The sequence below is a fragment of the Porites lutea genome, chromosome 5 (genome assembly GCF_958299795.1).
Source record: "Porites lutea chromosome 5, jaPorLute2.1, whole genome shotgun sequence".
In the NCBI taxonomy this organism is placed as follows: Eukaryota; Metazoa; Cnidaria; class Anthozoa; order Scleractinia; family Poritidae; genus Porites; species Porites lutea.
The window spans coordinates 6,847,127-6,864,124 of record NC_133205.1 but is presented as its reverse complement, the minus strand read 5'-3'; the positions used below and the strand labels follow the sequence as shown (position 1 = coordinate 6,864,124).

At 40.8% G+C, this 16,998-nt stretch overlaps 1 protein-coding gene across 1 annotated transcript in view; it reads left to right on the top strand.

The window, feature by feature from the left end:
- Positions 1–6,710: 6,710 nt before the first annotated feature.
- The window catches only part of LOC140937162 (complement C3-like), a 44,165-nt gene continuing 33,877 nt past the window's right edge, over positions 6,711–16,998 (top strand). The window contains exons 1-12 of the mRNA XM_073386693.1: positions 6,711–6,819; positions 8,846–9,006; positions 10,371–10,399; positions 10,938–11,115; positions 11,842–11,894; positions 13,009–13,026; positions 13,154–13,205; positions 13,767–13,846; positions 13,982–14,024; positions 14,103–14,187; positions 14,817–14,916; positions 16,106–16,345. Of these exons, the coding sequence (XP_073242794.1) occupies positions 6,767–6,819; positions 8,846–9,006; positions 10,371–10,399; positions 10,938–11,115; positions 11,842–11,894; positions 13,009–13,026; positions 13,154–13,205; positions 13,767–13,846; positions 13,982–14,024; positions 14,103–14,187; positions 14,817–14,916; positions 16,106–16,345 (1,092 nt within the window). The 5' untranslated portion in view covers positions 6,711–6,766. The remainder of the gene's footprint in view (positions 6,820–8,845; positions 9,007–10,370; positions 10,400–10,937; positions 11,116–11,841; positions 11,895–13,008; positions 13,027–13,153; positions 13,206–13,766; positions 13,847–13,981; positions 14,025–14,102; positions 14,188–14,816; positions 14,917–16,105; positions 16,346–16,998) is intronic.

Below are 16,998 nucleotides of genomic sequence, written 5' to 3'. Positions count from 1 at the left end.
CATTTCTGCGCCAACGGATCTGCCAGCGGATTGTGCCAAGAGAAAGAGTTACGTGGTATAAATGGACATCTGGGGTGCTTACCATTTGACAGAAAAATCCGGCTGGGGGTGTCGAAAGCATTATGGCATAATGGTAAGCGAATTACTAGACTACGAGTAGTCCCCCATTTTTCCTCAGGAATAGTAGAGCGTGCAAAACGCGAGCGCGCGTGAAAATCACCCCACGCGAGAAAAGGCGACACGCGGCGAGGAGAGAGAAAAATGAGCCCAAGCTTTTGAACTAATGCGTTGCTCTCACAACGCAAAACTCTGATTGGCTCTTGCATGGAAATCTGTCAACATCTGTCAAAAACGCGCCAGCCGCTATCAACACTTGACATAATCACAATTTGCAGAACAAATAACAGCACAGAACACATAACTAGCGTTGGTCTTGTAGCAGCAACTAAGAAAAAAGCCTCATTTTTCTCTCTCCCTGCCGCGTGTCGCCTTTTCTCGCGTGGGGTGATTTTCACGCGCGCTCGCGTTTAGCACGCTCTACTATCTCTGAGGAAAAAAGGACTACTCGTAGTCTAGCGATTTACCAGTTTACAGTAAAACTGCCACATCCGTTTCGGTTTGAATCCAAAAAAGGGCGAGATTTTAGCATGAGTCTGGAACCGAGAAAGAACGGAGAAATTGGTTAATGGTAAACAACATTCCGTTTGGTTCGTACCAACCGGAATGAAAGAACTACCTCAAAACGTACTCCTCAATTTTCGGTTGGAATTTCCGAAAAGTGAACTTACCATTTACCTTCCATCCGGAATTTCCGAAATTTTCTGTCAAATGGTAAGCACCCCAGGACATCTAAGTTTCCTTTTGGTTTTCCCCAGCAACGTGCACGCAAACACCTGAAGTTTGGTGCCAATTGATAACGAACGATATAGCCTGCGTGGCAGGCGTTTGAAAGGGAAGGGAAAGGGGTTTTGGGCGCGAGGGAAACGCGAGGGGCGCGCGAGGAGGAAGAGAGGGAGGGAAACGCCTGCCAGGAAACCATTGTTTTCGCCATCCCGCCTACTAATTATGTATGCAAAAATAACGCAACTGTGAATGACTAGCTGTCAAATAAGTCTGGCCGCGATGCGCTTATTTAAGTCGTATTTCGCTTACTGTTTTTCTTTTGTTTTGTAAAACAAGAAATCTCAAGTGAAGGTACTATTAAAAAAAGTGTAAATGGGTCGTCCGTTGAAAGAAGAAAGTCGCAACCATTCGTGGCATGTTATATAAAATCCAGCATAAATCTATTACGTTTTTGCTGAAGGTATCGTGTTGGACTTCCCAACTTGCATGCAGTTTTTGTCGGAGATATTGATCACAAACACTTTGCTGACTCTCGAACTGGATCCAGCGCAGCATACAAAAGAACGCTGGTAGCAGGGAAAGAAGAGCGGAACTTCAAAGATCTACAATAAGGCTAATTCTGCAATCAATATTATTATTGAAGTAAGTTCCTGGCGGCTTTATAACGTCTATAACCAGCAAGAAGAAGTCCTCAAACCAAAAAATCGCTAAGGATTATAGATCGCTTCGTCTTCAAGAATCTGGTCGTTGATAAGCGTAGCGTGCGTGGTAGGCGTTTAAGGTCAAACAGCAGATAACAAGCACACAGGCAGCATGATTTTTTCTTTCTTTCTTCTAGTGAGTAAAACAAGCCGTTGGGAGACAAGACTTCTCAAAACCAGTCAGCAAAACTCATCTAGCTGTCAGGTCTTTTCCTTCATACGAGTCTTTTAACTGCTCTCTTCTATTCTCCTTTCAAGCTGAAATAGATACCTTCCGTTTCTAGTCGTTCTAAACGATGAATTCCATACAGAAATCTCATCACGCCTCACTAACAACATATTTTTTATGATTACTGAAAGATCTATTAAAGGGACTGGTTCACGATAATGCGCATGCGCGCCGTTTGTCTCTTCAGAATAAATTTGTTGGGTCAACACTAAATTCGAAATCGCCATTACCGGTACAATCATTGAAAATCCTTCGTTTTATTCAGACATCCGTCGCTTTGGCTGGTCTAGTTATACTTCGGTAGTGGTGATTAACGTGTGGTTGTGTCGTTTGACTGGTTACGTTTTAAGAAGACGCAAAAAATAATGTTTTGATCATGGAGGTTGAGAAGAGCATCGTGGCCGTCCGGCAACAGGACGTTCTCAAGAGTCTCCGGAGATAGAGAAGCTTAGCCTATCGATCTGGTATGGTTCTAGGAGTAGTGTCTGGGATACGAAAAGAATACACGACACTTGGAAAGTGGTTAAAGGCATGAGTTCGTTCAACTTTGATTTGATTTTTGACTCCGACCTGTAGTTATACTGCAACAGGCCGCGCGATCTTCACCGATCTGGTACACTTGAAATGTTCCTTGTATCTTTGCTTTACGATCGTATATGTTTAAGAATCGATGTTTTTAAAATAAATTATTGCCTGAATATTCTGTTCATAATCTAGTTTCTTTACGTGTGCTACTCGATAACATTTATTTTGCGGAACACTGACCCGATGCAACGCGAATGAATTTGTTCATTTGCTGATAAGCAATTGAAATTTATGCTCAATTAAGGATAATCTTTATACTCATACGTTGTGTGTTTTTGTCACCGGTCCGGCGCTATTTGTAGGTATTTCTGGGTTTATATAAGGCGAACTGAGAGAACAGTAATAAGATGTTTGTTTACAAATTTTGTTTGCCGATCGGTGACTGTTTTGTTAGCGCGGGTACGACCTCGTAAAAATACACGTTGGTAAATGTTTGTTTCAAAGCAGGACAGGGCTGTAAATCTTATTCTTATCGGCTGCAACATATATCTGAGGAGTAGCAAAGAATACAATTGAATTATGGGGATAAATAAAATCAACCAAATGCCCGGAAATACTCTCGCGTCGCGAACAATTAATTTGAATTTTGTAAATTTACTTGCGTGCATCTAACTCGCTTCCGATTGGTTGAAAAACAATCAGCTACTGTCAGAACTCACACATGCGCATTATCGTGAACCAGTCCCTTTAAGTTTCTCAGTAGCGTGATGTTGATTTCAGCCAATCGGATTAAGGTATTACGGCTGTGATTGACATGTTTTGAAGTCGGACCAATCAGGATTTTAACATTCGCCTGGTGGATGTTAAAAACGAGAAAAACAATGGTCTCCTGGCAGGCGTTTCCCTCCCTCCCTCCTCGCGCGCCTCTCGCGTTTCTATCGCACCTAAAACTCCCTTTCCCTTCCCTTTCAAACGCCTGCCACGCAGGCTACAAACGATAACACGAGCGAAGCAGTATAACCAAAAAAACAAAAACAAAACAAACAAAACACGCAAGAACGGGTGGAACGACGTCAATTAAGCGCAGCATTAATTTCCGCGCTCTTAATTTCCGGTATTTTAACCCCAATTTTGGAACCTGTCCAGACATTCTTGACACCTAAGAAACATTAACTACAAGCTTTCTTTCTTTCCATTTACCCTTTATTTTTCATCTTTCACAAAAGCTAAGGCGAAGGTTTACGATTCTTTGAGTCCATCTTTATCGTTGTCGCTGTCAGAAGTGATGTCAATATCTTCTCCTTTGATTTCGGTCAAGATAATCGCGTTAATTTCCTTTTTATGAAATTCTACCTCCTCTTTCGCGTTAACTTTCTCAGTATTCGAAAGTCGTTTTCCATTAAATCAGGGGCACCCAACGACAATTTTCGGAAAATACCTGTTCGGAAGACGATTTGAGATCTAGAATTTTCGGAACATTTGTTGTAAAATTTCTTGCTTGCCTGCCTCTCCTAGGATTTTCGAACATCTAAAAAATGGTATAACTGCCTATTTTTAACGGATTTTTACCCTAAAAAGGTCCCCTAGAATTTTCGAGAGCCTTTTTTCTAGCTGGAATGAAAAATGAAAAAGTTTTAGGGGATAAAAATATGCCTATATCTACCGTTTAAATACTAAAATACGTTAAACAATGCTATTTTTAAGTGGTTTTGACCTATATTCTCGTTGGGTGCCCCTGATTAAATTCGCGTTAATTTAAGTCGCGTTAATTTCCAATACCTTAATTTCCTACTTTACCTTTATTGCAAGAATTGTTTTTTAGAGTCTTTTTAGTTAGTGTTTATAGTTGCAGCTATAGTTTTCCCACAAAGTATTTACTGTAACATTAAGAGCAAGTACGCAGATGCCATTCAGAATAACAACAAAAAACGTTTTGTAATTTACCTTAAGATGGAGAACGGTTGTTTCAGTGAAAAAGAAATTTGAAAGGCATGATTTCGTTTACGCCTGCGGGGCAGATGAAAGCATACATCAACTCGTCTACAGTACCAATGACTCAACCGAAGGCAAAAGGAAATGTTTTCTCCTTTGATTATGTTATAAAAGAAATGGTAAACGTTGCCGCTGTGCAACATGGAGTTATGGATGCACTTGGGAAGTTTTCTAAGCACTCAAGAAGCTAGAGTTGCGCTAGGCTATCGCCTCGTGCCATATTCTTACGCTTCTTTCGTACTTAGCAACCTCCAGCGTGCCTCCATTAGTTTAAATTATATAACGTTATTTTTATACGTAATTAAACATTCTAACACGCATAACAGATAAAATAAGGCAAAACAATTTTTTTTAAGTTGACGAAGGCATTGACTCATTGAGTGAGCAATAGAAATTAAGAAATGGTAAATGTGCAGCGAGCAACCATGGAGTAATCATTTGTTGGAACTAACTGAATATAATAACGGTATAGATGATAGTCTGCGGGTTTACAACGTGTTGGTTGCCGTTGGCTGTCGTCTTTTTATTTCAGCATTGCCAAGCAGGGCAACCAACATCATGTTTTAAAAGACACTGTTTTTTAAAAATAATGTTCTTGGCCTCCCTGTTTGGCAATGTGCTTTAGAGTCACTAGCGGTTACAAGCGGGTCAGTTGAAACAGAAGATTTTGAAAACTGACTGGAGCTTGTATTCTGGCCCTTTGAAACGAAATTTCGTCAGGAAAGGAAAGTTCGTCTAAACGCATAATGCGGCTTGTGCACGTCTTTATACTTGACAGGGGCACCCAACGGCAATTTTCGGGAAAATATCTGTTCGTAAGACGATTTGAGATCTAGAATTTTCGGAGCATTTGTTGTAAAACTTCTTGCCTGCCTGCCTCTCCTAGGATTTTCGAGCATCTGCAAAATGGTATAATTACCCATTTTCAACGGATTTTGACCCTGAAAAAGGCCACCTAGAATTTTCGGGAGCCTTTTCCTGGCTGAAGTTTTCGAGAAGGTAAGTTTTTATCCCTATAATTTTCGGATCACTAAACTTTCAGCTAGGTAATCCGAACAGATGAAAAGTTTTTAGGGGATAAAAATATGCCTATATCTACTGTTTGAATACTAAACTACGTTCAACAATGCTATGTTAAGTGGTTTTGAACTATATCCTCGTTGGGTGCCCCTGACTTGAGACGCACAACCAGACGAACTACACAAATGTTTGCCCAAGATTGTCCATGCCAAACGGATAATGCAAATGTAGTATAAAGAAGACCAATGTATGCATGCATACTGCCTGACCTTGCAGTAAGCCTACACTGTACACTTTTCGACCTCGGGGACATAGGCGGGTTTACGGTATTTGCGCTCTCCTGTCTAAAAGTGGATTTCCACTGTTGTGTGATTTTTACGTGCGGATACGCGCGTTTCGTGACCGTTAATCTATGACATCATTTGATGGGCTCCTGTCCATGATAAAATTGGTAGGATATCCAATGACCGGGCTTTTTGACCGTCGAAAAGATCAATTTGAGGTCTCTTCTCACCTTTTCTCGCGATGGCTGAGGTTGATTTCTGTTTTATATATGTTTGAGATAAACATGGGAGATGGATACAACTTTAAGTAAGCATGACCGATCATAAATGCGATATCGGTATTTCGTCGATTTTCGACTCGGTATTTCGGTATTTGCCATTTTGTTATTGGGTACCCCCCAATGTTCCCCTCCTTTCTCCGAAGACACACGATACTGAAATAAATGTTGACATATTGCCAGAGATGTGTGACCCTTCAGGAAGCAAAAGCTAAAGCTAAACAGAAAAGGCATTCATTAAAAAAAAAAATCACGTTTTCTATGCTCTGGGACGCGACATGATGACTACAGTTAGATTTTGCAGTTCAGCACAGCCTTGTGCAATTATGGAAACTTCAAAAAATATAGAAATAAAAAAAAAATTATTGAACTCATAGATTATTTTGGTTTTTTGCCAAAACGGACAGACATCAACTTCCTTTAGCGGTAAACGTAAACCAGATGTTTCAGGAATTTAGGATCAAGAATGCCACGCTGAAGGCAAAAAAAGCACGTTTAATGTTCAGTTCCTGAGGAAGAAGGAACAGACAATTCATTTGCATTTGTGGGGCCTCATTCTTCCGAATTGTTACACTGTTTCTACGAAAGAAAACCGTGTTATGAGTCTGAATGATGTGGTGACAGAACTATATATCAGTAGTGCAAACGAGTAAAAGAGAATTCGATTTCCAGGCGCAAACATGAGCTACTCCAACCCCCTCCTCCCCCCTCCCCCCCCCCCCCGAGCACCATCTCCCCGGTCTTCTCCGGCGTACAACCACTCCCACCCAGCAATCACAGACAGAATTACCTGACCCTTAACACGTATTAAGCAGTACAAATCTAACGTTTTTCAGTTTGTTCGTTGGAAAGGTACCGGATAAAACTATCTGCATTACCCAGTGTACTGGGACAATGAAAGCTCTAATTTTGATTATCCTCTCGATAGGATGTATCTCAGCCAAAAGGTAAGCGACTTCCTGTTCATTTATATATGTAAGTTGCTATATTCATATGAAAGCGGCTGAAGTTTCTGGGTCCGACAAATCATGATGGAATACTGTGGTCGCGAAATACCGTGCGTCATGCGCTGAGTCAGTCAGATCCGTAAGTCCGCGTCCAAAAACGTGCCATATTACAGTACCATCAAATGTTTCATTTTCTTTCGTAGCGGATCCAAAAGATAAAACTTAACGACTTCCGCGAAACAAAGATTGTTTGTTGCTGATGCTTAAAAGATACTCATGAAGTGATATGCTAGTTTTGCCCTTTGGCGATCTACCCAGCGGTTCAGTCGAACTATACAAAGGATAAGCCTGGCTTATTCCAGTCAGTCAGAGGGAGCGTAGTCAAAGATTGAACAGATTCGTCAAGAAGGATATAAAACATTAAGAGAATGAACCGTATAATTGGGATTTTATAATCCATAGACTAAAAGTGATACTTTTATAAATTACTTCCGTGCTCTAAATAAGCCAGGGGGTGGGAGTTGGGATTCTTGATAAATAAGGACGTGCCGTTGGAAGACGACAGCGACGCAAAGAAGAACGGCAAAAACTAATGGGTTTTAGATTATTAGCAAAAAACCAAATTTGCCTGTTTATCTCTTTTTTTATATATACGTATCTTTGCCATCACTGCACGATTACGACGTGAAAGTGCTTTATTTCACGTCTTGTAAGAGGACGAGAACACAAGACAACGACTTCCTTTTCTTTCCCTAAACAGCAGTACAGTCTTCTAGAATGCAAATCCAGAAAAATTCGCAAACATTAGACGATTTGAACGGAATGGAATGAGCGCGGTAAAGTTTGAAGCAGCGCTGAAGCCCCCCTATTATTTTTTCGGTTCTCTGACCAGAAGGGCGCGTTGAAATTCATGTGAGCTTATCCTTGGCATGGTTAGATCTTTTGCGGAAAAACTTCGTATCTGGCAGTTGAAGCATTGCTAATTCAGTGTCCTGTTTGACAGGGTTCCTTAAACAGCGATTGTTTTCCCACTACTGGCTAGTTATGTTCGGTTTCCCTTTTGCTCTAAATAAACAGGGTCAGGTTTCATACCCTCAGCGACAAAGTTTTATAAAATGGGCCAAGTACTTTTCCCCGGGCCATAGGGATTCTTTATCATTGGAGGAGATCCTTGTTGAATTGATCTCAGTTTCACTCAGTTGACCCTCAGTTGCTAGTTGGTTTCTCCTTTACTCCGCATTCACGGCACATTAGTCGCAAGAAATTGAAGCAAAAAAGGTTGCTCACTTTGACCTTCAAAATTTTCTCTTTTTTTCCATGATAAAAAGTGATTTAGAGAGTGGCTTCAGCATACACGTGATGTATGAGGTCGCGGCTTTCGCGGTTTTCTTTACCATTCAGCTCGATCAAAACAAACTTTGGCTTCCCGTCCAGAATCTAAGTGTCAGCAATGAAACATAATCCCTAAGTCATGAATCACTAGCCATGGTCATTTACAGTCCCGGGGGGAGGGGGGTGGGGTACTCCTATACATTACCTATACGGGTATGTGCCGCCCAACGGGGTCGCGATTTTGAAGCTCCTGAGGTACTTACCAAAGTTTTATACAGGGAGGCTCCGTCAGGATATCAGACCCTTTACCCTTTTATATACCATCTTTGACAAAAAAAGTACTCCTTTGGTATACATTTGTACCTTCTATTGCCAATTGGTCCCCTATCCCTTGTAACTACTGTAGATGCATTTTCTTTTAAGTAAGAATATTAGCTCTTTTGAGAATTTTTACTGACCGAAATGACAGATTTCCCTAGCGTTTCAGATACTTGAGTCAACTTAGGAAATTCCTACCCTTTTATATCCCTGAAGCCTGAAAAAGGTACCCCTCTCAGGCCATTGTAGGGAGTACCTCACCCCCCACCCCAGGGGGGCTAGTACCACAGCTTACGGACTGTGAATTGACCAATCACTGAGGGAGAAATGACTCAACGATTTAATAACATTTTAATATCACCTTTGCGATTTGCAGATTTGCAATAATGGCCCCAAATGTATTTCACATTGGGGTGAATGAACAAGTATCCATAGCAGTGTTTGATGCTGTAAATCCTGTGAACGTAAAACTATATCTTCAGGATTATCCACACAGACAAAAGACCTTTTCGCAAGTACAAGGTCAAGTGAAACCAGGTAAATCATACTTTGCCAGTACAAGAGGGTACAAGACACTGACAAGAGCCAGCACGGAGAGTGATTGTTCTTCGATCTGGCCTCCCGGGGCACTGAACGTACGCGTCTCAGTGGCGACTAAAAGCATTTCTAAAATGTTGATAGTCCAGCTACGTAGTAAATTTTAGATTTAAATTTTACAAGGCAGAGATGCATCAACCGAACTTCAGTTTCCTGCAAGATCCGTGCCGCGCCGTGACGATTAAAGTCGATTTATCTATATGGATTCAAAGGGTGATCGTTGCATTTAGCCTGTGAGCAAGCTCTCCTGAGGTCTCCGGGGTGCTCTGGCGTCTGGCTACGTTGCATTGATTGCGATGATTTTGCCTGTACTATTTAGGGCTGTTTAATCCAGATTAGTTGTTCTTGCATATCGGTCTCAGAGGATGCTGCTGACATCCTGATTAAGGGGCTGTTTACATGGAGTCGAATGGAGAGAGAAAGATCCTAGCACTAGGAAGATCCTCGAAGGCGCAACAGCTTTTCGTTTGGATTTGACATGCAGAAATTCGGTCTGTGCAGTTAACAGTAGAGAAGTAATTGAAAATTTAAAGATTACCCACTGAAAAACCCGTCGCCGAAAAACAGAGAAAGTAAGACAGACAGACAGGCAGACAGACTAGACAGACAGACTTGACAGACAGACTTGACAGACAGACTTGACAGACAGACAGAAAAATGAAGAAGAGAGCAAGTACAGGCACAGGGATGGTTAAGGCAGTTCAAAGAAAGAAGATTTTCGTAGAAGGTCTTAATAGCACGGGAAGGATAGGCATGTACATCGAATGATAGCTGAAGAAATTAAATTAGTAAAACTCCTCATATAAGAACTGGGTGATTTACGAACCTACAGGCTTAAATTTGGCATTTAAATACCCAAAAATACGAGAAAGAGCCTCTTCGGCCTGGCAAAGAAAAACAGGTTCTTATACAAAAAAACTCACTCCAATTTTTAAGGTCAAAATCTTGTATATGTTTTCTTTGATTTACATTTGTTTGGATTTGCACGAGAAATTTTTAGTGTTTTCCATAAACCTTTATGTATTAATAGTACAATATTTCTACCAATGGTTACACTACAACAACCTCTGAAAAAGTATAAGAACCTATTAAGAACTAATCATTACTATCTATTTTTTCCCAGAATAACTAAATTAACATGGATAATTCAACTAAGCGAATGAAAAATTTGGGGTTAGGTGCACTTCAATTTGCAATCAAGTTCCTTAAGAGTTAATCAATACGTAGGTTGAACTAAAACAGTGTTTTTCTTCGAACGTATAGCTCATTATTTATTTATTTATTTGTATATTTTTTATTTCCAGGTCAAGGTCACTTATTTCTTTCAGTAAAGGTAATATACCGTATCGTTATCTCATTAAAGAGCATTTAATTTCGCGAAATGACAAGAAGAAGACAAATTTGGCGCTTTGCCGGAAATCATAAGAAAATTATCCCGCAAAATACACCATTTTTAAACGAGATGTACCCTTTTTGTATACCTTCCATTGAATTACGGAACTTTTTTCACCTACTTTTATTAAGAACACTGCATTCTTTGTCCTGGCAAACCCTAACTGGCAATCGGTCATGCGGGGAGAACTCTTGTCCAACTATAAAGTGTACCATATCTTAATGACAGATTTACCTATCCCCATATAAATTATTATTGTTGTCAATAACGAACTCTTTCACTTGTGTCGCCAGGTGACCAATTTTGACCAATGAGGCGCGCGGATTGTGAACGAAGATTGTATATTAACAGAACTTACAAAAGCAAAGTCTATAATGTATAGCTAGCATTGTTTTCACTACTATTAGCTCTAAACTCAGCATGCTTCCCCCATGTTTAGTTTTGATGACCTGTAGTTCATTGCACCTTGTATATTTAGGTAGAGCCCGAAAACCTGCCAGACATCGCATCTGTCGACAAACAATACGTTTATCTGGTAGCCAAGTCCGATGACGCGCATTATCAGTTTCATAAGGAAGCCAAGATTCTTTTGAGCTACAGTGACGGAATGGTGTTTATACAGACGGACAAACCAATCTACACTCCCAAACAAAAAGGTAACCGACACAGCTTATTGCAAAAGCAAGTGTAGGCTTGATAAGTAGGAAACTTAGACTGGATTACAAATTTTCACAAGCATTTTCTATCAAATGCGCCTCCCTCAGCCCACAAAGTTTATGGAGAAAAAATTACTGAATGCTATGATTATCAGCCATCGGCTAGTTTTTGTGTGGAGAAATTTGAACGAGGGCACAAGATACATCTTATTCGATTCCGGTATTACCCTGGGTGCCAGAGGCTTTTCATGCGTGGTTTCCGGTTTCGGTCAGTCTTTTAAAAAAGTGAAGTGCGCGAAAAGCGAAAAGTTTTTCCTCGCGGCGTCGCCGCTCGTGTCTTCGGCCTTCGGCCGAACACGTGTCGGCCTGCGGCCGACGAAACGAAGCTCCCCGTCGCACGCGAGAAAAATCCTCTGGTACCCAGGGTATTCAGGTGTGTTATCACTTAGAAATAAAACTAGCTAAATTCTTGCCCTGACGTGGTTGCATACTTAGCCTCACCGGCGGGTCTTTATTTCTTTCCGTTTTTTACTTACTAAGGTTTCTGGGTCTCAAAGAAGACGCCTGTGGTTCTCGATTTTCGATGCTTTTCAGTAGGGGTAGGGAAGGGGAAGAGAGGGGAAGAGAGTGGAGGGGGTCCACAACCAGGCGGAAATCCGGCACATGTTAAATCCACATTTCAACAACTTATTTTGTACTTTTTGCTAACTTTTTCTTGCTTTGTAGTTGAAATTCGTGTCATCCCTCTTGAGTTCGACATGAAACCGTCACGAAAACAGGTAAAACTATGATTGATCACATGAATGATATCATGACGTTTGGGAGGAAGGGGCTCGGCAAAACAGCACTCTTGGATATTATTTTGTTTTGTGTTATTAGCTTCTCCCTTGAAGTGTTCTCTTATAACCACGTTTTCTTTGATGTCCTATGTTCGCTTTATTTACTACATACGTTACCCAGACTATCTAAAGTACTAGCCTGCGCAGCAGGCGCGCTAGAACGCGCGCACGAGGAAAAAAAAGGATTGGAGACGTCCTCTACCCCCATCACGCGTTCACCTCACGCTATACAAAAACTAACAATAAAGCTAACTGGCAGCTACCACGCAGGCTGCCAAGGCACTTTAGGAGACAAAAATGCTCTTCATAACACGAATTCGGTAATAAAAGGTGTTTGCAGCATACATTCCCGTCTTAGAAGTGTATATATCTACTTAGGCTTATTCCCGGCGAATCGTGCTCACCTGTGGACCTACACTCGTGAGAGACGGCCTCCTTTAGTCCCAGAAGTGACCCACTGTGGGCAATCGTTTACTTACTTTGGATTAAGGATCAGCTATAGATCTGTCAGAACCGTTTCCAAATAAATCATACTAGCCAAGTTATGCACTGAGTTTTTCAACTGATTGCTTTGAAATCCTATTCTAAGGAAGCTAAGAACATTATATCAGCTAGGAAATCCTTATTTTAATCATTAAGGCAATCACATCAACCTAGAATACACATTACACATCAGGCATTATTACTTTTTCTCTTTTTAACCAGCATGCTGTTTTAGGTTGTTAAAAATTCTACAGTTTAAACCTTTATGTAACTGACGAATTTGTGATTCATTGAAACATGACTTGCACACTAAACAACTATGCGATCTGTTTAAAAATCTTGATTTGCTTTTTGCTTTCTTGAACATACCAAGTTAAATGTTTTGTTCATGGCAATTCGTAGAGATGGTCACGTGATTCTTTTTCGTTTGTCATGAACATTAGCAATCGGCCATCTCTCAGTGCTATTAGCTGAAAACGCGATGCTTAACCCTCTCATTTTGGTCTCTCATAGTCGACTTACCGTAAATTCAGACTGACACTTTTTATTTATTATTCTTGTCTTTATATAGATAACAGTGGTAGTTGAGGTAAGCGCACTCCTCTTGGATGTTGCAGGAAATCTTTCTATTTGTTTGTATAAGCGCTTGTATGTCTGCTTATTATTCCGTGCGAAATTAAGTCATTTTCTTCTACTCGGTTTTAATTTTTCCCCAGAATCCACAGGGTATCAGAGTACGGCAATGGAAGAATCTGGATACCAGGACAGGTGATTTCATAGATAAAGCGTTTTCACACATGTGCGATTAGGCCCGTTAGAACAAAAGAAAGTGTTCACACCTCAAAAAAATTTGACTCCCTCAAAATCTTTTTGGTAAAATCAACCTGACCTATGAGTTGGATTAGCTGGACATTGCTGAAATTCATGTCATTTTTTGTCCATAGCAATGTTTAAGTTGGATCCCACAACTTAAAAGGGTTAAGTAAGAAGCTTCACACGACAAGTTATAGCTTGTTCACAGGCATTTTTCAGTTTTTTTTTTTTTTTTTATCGAGCGTATGAAAATAAAAACCGCGGGGATTGACCGCCATCGCAAGTGGGAGAATGGGGAGGGGAGGGAGGGGGATCAGAGGGCGGCTAACAAAAACATGTTTCTTTCTATTTGTCTTTCTTTTTCTCTCGCGCGCTCGTCAAATCACGTCGACCGTACAGACTTTGGCCTTGACGTACATCAAGGCCTCGGTTTGAGATTTCCCTATAATGACCTCACTCTCAGTCAATAATTTAAGTAGTATGTAAGGGCATTTTTTGTGTAATTTCTTCATCAAGGAATCATATGGAAGAGGATTCACCTGGACGAGAATATTCTGTTGGGTAACTGGACGATAACAGCCTTATACGGTCATCGGGTACGTAAACGTGTAGTTTACATTTTTTTTTTTTATCCCAGCGCATCAGAAGAAACGCGCTTACTAAAAACGGAAAGATATATTAGCATAACTGTCAATTTGTGCTTATGCGGTTGTTACGTTTTATTTTTCAAGGATATCCACAACACTTCAGTGAAGTTCGAAGTGACGGAATATGGTAAGAACATCTTGTGTAATTAAACAGGGCCGTCTGTCTTAAGATATACTAACGCCAATGATTTTTGCTTGCTTTCAGTTCTTCCTAAGTTTTCTGTAAAACTCTTGGTCCCACCCTTCATCATGAAAACAGATAACGACTTCAGAATCTACATAGCAGCAAGGTAGATACGTCTGACATATTTTTGACTAAGGGCCTGTTTACATGGAGGTGGGGGACCCCAAGTAGGTGAGGTAACCCGCTTAGATGGGGTAACCCGCCTGTCCATGTAATCTCTTATATCCATTTGATCACGTTTACATGATAGGTGGGTTGACCCGCCAAGGCGGGTAGCCCGGTCTGCCAGACCGGGTAAATCCTCTCAGCCGGGGTCAAATTTTGCCATGTAAACGTTTTATTTAAGGTGGGGTAACTCGCCTAGCCGGGGTCTGGATTCATGATACATCAAATTCACGAAAAATTCACTTTGGCGGTGGCTTTGCATCATTATTAAAGGTAACAATAGAAAACCACAGCACTGAGGGGGGGGGGGGGGGGGGTCAGCAAGAACAGCAGTCGTTTACGTGTTTACGCGTTTTTTTGTTTACGTGCTTAGCGACCATTCAATAATCTGAGAAAGTGAACCCCGGGATGGCGGAGTTGTAAGATTACATGTAAAGGGGAGTTATTTTTTTACCCCACCTAAGCGGGTTACCTCAACTACCAGGGGTCCCCCACTTCCATGAAAGCAGGCCCTAAAGTCTACTGGTTTATAGCTTGTTTCGATCTGCCCTTGTTTCTTTGAATTTTAAGGTACACCTTCGGGAAACCTGTTCTGGGCAATGCACGTGTAAATTTGGACATTGTGGGGATGAATGGCACGACTTTCCCGTTTGCCAGGCCTGTCTTCACGGTGAGTTGAATTGAGGAAAGCTGTTCAGTTTGCGTGGAGAATTTAACACCAGCAGAAATTCCACAACAGTTTCCTTTTATCAGTAAACTAGTAATTCAAAACGACGGGTAGGACTTGCTGGTTCCCATACAATTGCCCGAAACGCAAGAGCGCGCGGTAGTCTACAAATTAAAAATTACCGGATCAAATATCTAGCACGTCAGTCGAGTGCATTGAATTCTGGGAAAACTGATGAAAGAGCGGCGCCGTGATACATTCCGCCGATCTTCTTGTGATTGTCTGAAAATGGTTTCCATATGATCGCTTCCAATTTTTCTCGATAGCTGCATGCGCAACCATCCAAAACAACAGCAGCAAACCAAAAAACATTTGCGAGTGGCCCGGATCTTCCCTCATCGCGCCAATTGCCTAAACATATCTTGGGACGACTTAGACGCTCGAAAAGATGATTGTAGATGATTAAATGGAAACTAGTCATCAGGGAGAGCTTTGATTGTATTCCACTGCACTGTTTACAGTTTTCTCGCTCCACTGTCTGTAACATGATAATGTAACGGAGGACTAAAAGCTAAAATTTAGCCTTCCAATTAATTACTAATGCCAAACGTGTATCTTTGACTGTACACTCCAAGATAGGTCAAATTATATTGCAGCATCGTTTTTGCTCATACAAATTTCGTTCCCTTTCGGAGTTATCTGCCTGAAACAATTTACCAAGAGTTAAGAGAACTTAATACTTCATCCATCTTCCAAAAATAAGATGGTTACCATTATTTTGCAGATTTATCAAAGAAGCTGATCAGCGGTTTACTCCAGCTGATTTATATGAAAAGTTGATTAACTTTAATACAGATAAATACAATTATTATTATGTTATGATGATGACGATGATGATGGTAATAATGATGATGATTATTATTATTTTATGGTGCATGCTTTACGGCAGGAATGTTGGTAATGCCGGAAATTTTAGTCCAATAATCAACTGGCAAGTTACTGCAAGCTACCTTCGACTTCAAGGACTCCTCAGAGGATCCTCGCTGATCCCCCCACATATAGCTATTTATTATCAATGTTATTTATTATTAATGTAATTACAAGAGTAGATTAGCTCCTGGTAATTATCAATATTGTGGCACATTTTTTGGGCCTCTTGATAGTTTGAGTTCATTTCTCTATTATGTTTCAGCTCGACGGGAGTGGTAATACGACTCTGACAGAAAAGGTGCAGACCATTAAGGACCTTCCGGGAAACATCTGGTTTCCGGAAAAGAGCAGACTTCACGTTCAGGTTGAAGTCATCGAAAGAGCGACTGGCAGTAAGGAAAGTGCCGTGGATAATTCATGTCTTTTTACATCAAGTCCCTACATTGTTGAGTTCAAGAATACTCCGAATTACTTTAAACCCGGATTTCCTTTTCGAGCTAAGGTATGATTTGGGAAAATCGCCATCGGTAGATTAGACTTTAATTACAAACCGTTGAAATATTTTTAGAAGAGCAGTGGAGCTTGTCTGGAGTCGTTTTAGGATACTTATCTTGGCATTTGCATGTCAGGCGCTATTTTTTTTTCGGACGAGCATACACTAACCAGTACCATATGTCGATGTCGCGTACTCATATTTATGATGTTATGATTCACGACGCGCTTTTTCAAGTTGTCCGCTGAACTTTTGGTAAGTGTCCCTTTCGCAAGATTTATCATTTATAACTGCATCTTGCTTAAACATCAACTTAACTATTTAATTCACGAAGACCAAAATTCAGCGAGAAGCAAAAACTACCAATTATGGACCCTCTCGCCGGTGGCTATGCTATGTTGGAAGACAAGGCGCATACTTTGCATTTATAACACTGCAGAAGATGAAACTAGAGGTTGTGCGCTTGGTAAGGTGCTGGCCATACAGCGGACTATGGTAATGTGTGCTTCTTACTGAAGTTTGGTCATATTTCACTTGCCTCGGGGGCAAATTGAAGGTAAAGTAGACTTAAAGTAGATACATCCACGAACAAGTGAAATATTTTGAAACACGAGAAGACAAATCTCGTATCTCCAAGAGGCCATGTATTAACGTTCTATTCA